Genomic DNA, 5597 nt, shown 5'->3' with positions numbered 1-5597 from the left:
AAGTTCTCTCAATTCAGACTTACTCTCGGTCTAACCGATATTAGTCAAATCCTTCCTAAGGATGCTTAAAAAGGAAAAACCGGTTTGGACAGACAAAACCGGTAGTTCTTCCTAACCTGTTGGACTTCAAATTTTCTCGGTATCTATGGAAGAACCGTCCAGCTTATCAGATAGAATAAACCGACCGGCTACTTGGTGCATGCACCAAATAACCGCATCGGGATGAACAACTGATAGCTGACCGGTTCGGAAATAGGCTATCTTAGATTATTTGAAATTCAAACAAAAGTGGAATAACTATCAGTGTTTAAGGATATCTGTTCTGAAACATTGCCTTTTCAAAGTAAAATGGTCGCACCTAAAAAGACGTGAAGATCTGATGATATCTTTCATGGTCCAGGTCTATGACCAACACCCTATTTCATGCAATACCTTTTATCCTGCAGTTAATAAATATCATCACATGTAATACCTGGACATTAGGATACTCCCCCAACTAGTATTTAAGAGAAGCAAACATTAACCAAAACACTCACAAGACAAAAGATCATTCTCTCACTAAGGCAAAAATTTCTTAGTTTCCTAACATCTTTCAAGTTGATTTCCAATCTGCCTTGAGCACCGAACACTATGAGGTGTACAAAGTGATCAAATCCCTGGAAGATACTGGTCTTCGGTACTTCCTGGATGACAAGCAGACTATATACTCTAAATCAGTCCTGGAATTCATGTATAATGCCAGGGTATTCAGAGGAACTCCTCATTTCGATACTCATATCCAATCGAAAGTAGGAGGTATAGTCTTTGACTTCACCGAGAACGACTTTGCTAGGTGCTTCAACTTACCGAAGCAAGGGTTAACTGATCTAAATGTTTCGGCCGATGTCAAGGCCGGAATTTCCCTCGCCTTCGCACGTTCAAACGAACCAGTCGATGATCATGGCAGTAAATCACTATTGAGAGCTGAGTACCAGCTCCTCAACGATGTGATAGGAAGAAGCATCTTGGGAAGAGATGTAACAAACACTTACTGCACAGCGGCTTTCAACATGATGGAAGCCATCACCACCGGTACACCGGTGAACTGGTCGAGAGTTCTGTTTGATGTCCTAATCTGGATGATTGGAGTGCGAACAGTCGACCTGGTCCCACAACTAAGCTGCCTACTAGTTGAACTTGGTGTTCCGACCTGTCCGGGCGAAGGTCCAAACCAGGCTCAAGTGCTGACCAAAGAGATAACCGACTCTTTCTATGAGCGGTTCGAAAGGGCTTGGAGGAGAAGGAACCGCCGCAACAACCCCAACGGTGTCGTCAACTCCCACGAATACTAAGTTACTTCTTCCTGCACCCGGTCATTTTGCTGCACGTACCGGGTGTATCTTTATCCAACATCATTATGATCTCTTCGGCTTTTCTTATGTCTTTTCTCGGTTTTATTTATGATTCCCTCGGTTTCTTTTGACTACTTTTCATTATGTTGGTGCAATTAATGAAAAAGGAATCTTTAATTAATGAGGTAACTCCCACCTAACACAAGTAATCAATATCCAACTAGCTTGGTTACTTCTCAACTAATACCTACCTCGGGCTCCGCAATCAGCCTCTTCCCAATAAACCTTGGAAACATAAAGATTCTCTTTTCTAATAAAACAAAACTGACATTCAAGGCTCACATTTTCCCTCCAAAACCGACCCTATATAAACGGTCATCCTCTACTCAACTCAACACATCCTAAAGCATAAAACATTCTTGAAATCTCTTGAACTCTATCTCTCTCAGCAAAACCGCAATCATGCCGAGCCGAACCTTGGGAAACTTCTTGAGCGTTGATTTCAACTCATGTATGGAAGAGTGGGACGGAAATCATGGAAAGGAGTTCATGTTTCACTCTCTCATTGCAACCGGTCTTCGACCCTTTCTCGAAGAATCTGGTCCCATACTCTTAGAAGATGTCAAGACCTTCTTCAGAAGCGCTTGCATCAGGGGAAACTACATCGTCTCTACGGTAAGAGACTATACCTTCTGGCTTGATGAAGCCGAATTTGCTCACTTGCTAAACCTGCCCACAGAAGGGTTTTCTGATTTTCCAACTATAGAGGGACTTGCGGAATTTGAACATGCACTATACCTCTCTGCCACCATTGATCCGGTGGAAAACTATGGGTTAAAAACCCGACTCGCTAGTCACGCTCAACTCCTTGAGATTGTGACTCGGTCTATCCTATGTCAGTCACCGAATCAGCGGTACTCTAAAAACACTTACAACATAATGACTCACATTGTTGGCAAGACGGCCATCAACTGGTCAACGGTCATATTTCAAAACCTGAAGAACATGGTGATAACCAAGAAAGGTCTCGGTTATGCACCTCACATAAGTAAGCTGATTCTCAAGTACCGGCCAGAGTTTGGACCGGGTACACCGGCATCCCCTTCGAATATCCTTGACGTGGATGCGGTGGAAGAGAAGTTCTCCAAAATAGTTTTTACATAAGTTGTATTTTTCCATCTTATGTATGTCTGTTTTCGCACCGACCTATCTTTCGGTTTTCTTTCTGTACTGTTTCTTGAATACAATTCCATTTCAGTTTAAATGACCGGTTCTTCTAAATACCTTGAATATCTATCTAAGTAACCGGTTAATATTATCAAAATAACCGCGCCCTTATCCGGTCTCAAAGAAAAACCGCTTAAACTTAAAAGATTGCAAAATTCTGCTTACTCAAAATAACCGGTTAACTTTAGAAACCGCAACATCAATCGGTCTCAAAAGAAGATTGCGTCATCTAAGTCGAAAGCAAAAATTTTGGAGGGAAATTTCCCGCCCAAAACTCCCGCCTCCTAGTTTACCGCCCACGGATTGGCGCCTCTTTGATTACCGCCTTTGATTTCCCGCCCATGGTTTGCCGCCCATTCGGCTTGGAGGGAAATTTCCCGCCCAATGTTGATGGGACGGTTGGGTTTCCAAACCGTACCTATAAAAGGCGCTCTCGGTCATTTTTTTCACTCTCACGCGAAACAACTTTCTCTCTCTAAATTCTCAAACTCTCTCAAGCGGTTATCTGCTCTTATTCTCTTCAAACTTTCTCAACTCTCTAAGATGGGGCGCAACTCGGTTCTGTTCAAACATATGACTCAGGTGGATTTCGAGGAAATCCGATAGAAGGGAACACCTGCAGCGGTAGAGGTTATTAACCGGGTAGCAGAGGCCGGACTAGAATACTTTCTCGGCGGTCCCCATATCCTATATAGAGATGCGGTTGAAGAATTTTTCAAAACCGCAACTCTCTCTAACGACAACATCACCGCAACTGTAGGCGGTACAAAATTCGAGCTAACCGAGGAATCGGTGGCGGAAAGTCTGCGCCTTCCGACAGCCGGTCAAGATGCAACGGCGGATATAGAGCTCAAGACGTTCGAAGCGGCATGCCAAATACTCTCGGCAAGTAAGGAGCCGATAAAAGTATCCGTTAACAAAGCGACATTGCGACCGGAGTACATACCGATTTTTGATATCTTCACGAAGGCGGTTCAGGAAGGGGAGGAAACTTCAACAGCCTCACCAAGGACAAAATCAGGATGCTAGTCGGCCTGATAGAAGGTACAAAAGTAAACTGGGCGAAGGAAGTGTTCCACAATTTGAAGGAAATGGTGAAACCGGACTCAACCCGGTCATGGGGATACGTCATCCCTCTTGGTAAAATCATTCTTCATCTCAACATCAAAACCGGTCCCGGTGTCACTATCTCATCCGGAAGGTTGATCAGATCCAAACAATTCCTGAAAAGGAAGCAGCCGGCCCCTGGTTCAACAGGTGGCCGAAAGAAGGCAACCGGCAAGAAATCGGTCCCGGCTAAAGAAAAATGCGAAAGCAAAGAGAAAGAGAAGATAGTATTTCTTAGAACCGCCCCAACAAACAGAGGAGGAAGAGTCGGCCTCTACATCTGAACGAACCGGATCTGAGAAGACTGATGATGAAGAACAGTCGGGCCAAAGTCCCGATAACGCCGGTACGGGTGCAAATCCTGAGACCGCCGAGGGCGGTGAGGAACACAGTGAAGAAGAAGAGGAGGAGGACGATGCGACAAAGGCCGATAGAATAGCGCGCCGACTCTTGGAGGTGATTGCTCGGCGAGCTGATAATGTTGGCGAGATATATCGGGAATGGCACGAGCACCGGTTCAACAAACTTTATAGAGACATTCTACTAGACTTCACCGACGAAGAGTGTTTTCAGAGGCTGAAGGAAGTAGAGGAAATTGTCATGGTCCTTACCAACTCCGAAACTATTCACGAGGCCTTGGGGCGAACCTCCGTCATAAGACCGAGAGCTCGGCTACAGAAGCTTACCGTTCGGATCCGGAAAATCAAGGAACGGTACGAGGACACATCGGAGGATACCTTAACGCCTTTGGTGCTACAAAGGCTTGAGAAAGCGAGAGAAGAACTCGTTGAAGAAATAAAGCGGTTGGAGGAGATGTACAAACAAAGAGAAATATCGCACTATACAGCTCCACGGATCGATAAGAGTCCAACTCACCGTCCAACACCTCCAAGGGCGGATCCGGCAACAAATAAAACTGATGAAAGGACGGATCCTCCTCTCACCGGGCAACCTCCACATGACCAACCGGAAGTCTCCGAACCGGGCGTTACAAAAGAATGGGTCAAGAGCCTCCTTCAAGAATTTGAAGACTCCACGGTTAACCCACTCGAAGAAAAGATGCAGAGACCCGTTAGCTCGGCACTCCGGTTCGCCAACAAGACGAGGCAACTCTTGCTTTGGGAAGATAACCAGATGTCAGAAATCGAAGATGGCTACCGGGAAGAAGCGGAGTCGCGCAGCAAACAACTCCAGCGAACCGTGATTTTGGAAGATAAGACTTCCGAGATAGAAAAGAACTTCGACCGGCTTGAAAGAGAAACCGATCAAAGATTGACAGAGGTCACTGAGGACCTGATCGGCACAACACTTGGACGGGTCTCCGAACTTGAAAAGAAGAATGAGGGTCTCGAGGCCGAGCTCAAGGCGCTCACCGCACAAGTTGCCGAATTGCTCAATGCTAAGATAAATGCGGATGTCGCGGTTATGGAGGCCAATGCTCGAGCGGCTCAGGAAGTCCAGGATGCGCTGGACAACAAGGCAAGAAAAGCGAAGGATCCGCCGCAACTCACCGAAGAAGAAAGAGCCGAGCGAGAACGAAGGACAGCGGCTAAGTATCCGGGACTTGCAAAGTCAGTAGCCGCTCAAGCTGCGAAGGATGCAGAGCGGTTAGATAGGGAAAGACAAAGGCTCGAAGGTTTTGCAGCCGCTAACAAAAAGAAAAAGGAGGTCCATTCCTCTTCGGTTCCGGCAAAGCGAAAACGGGAATCCTCAAAGAAGGCTCAAGTGGCCGATCTGCTAAATGAGGTCACTGACACGGTTATTGAAAGTATACCGGATCAGGCTACTCACGTCGAAGAAGAGGATGAAGAGCACCTACTGCGGCGGCCCACAAGACAACGAGTCTCGGGATCGGAAAGTCGACCGCAACCAGTGAAGAAAAAGCGGAACAAGGATCTGATGGTCAGCTATGACTTCTCGGACTCGGAATAG

General features: G+C 46.1%; 1 protein-coding gene across 1 annotated transcript; it reads left to right on the top strand.

Moving 5' to 3' along the window:
* The first annotated feature begins 728 nt into the window (after positions 1-728).
* On the top strand, positions 729-5597 carry LOC124924600 (neurofilament heavy polypeptide-like). Its single transcript, XM_047464615.1, has 2 exons — positions 729-1203; positions 3922-5597. Exons 1-2 carry the CDS (start codon positions 729-731, stop codon positions 5595-5597), a joined length of 2151 nt encoding a protein of 716 aa, XP_047320571.1.

This window comes from Impatiens glandulifera, chromosome 2, assembly GCF_907164915.1.
Source record: "Impatiens glandulifera chromosome 2, dImpGla2.1, whole genome shotgun sequence".
Classification (NCBI taxonomy): domain Eukaryota; kingdom Viridiplantae; phylum Streptophyta; class Magnoliopsida; order Ericales; family Balsaminaceae; genus Impatiens; species Impatiens glandulifera.
Note: the sequence above shows the minus strand (reverse complement) of the source record. Positions and strands in the feature narration are given on the sequence as shown.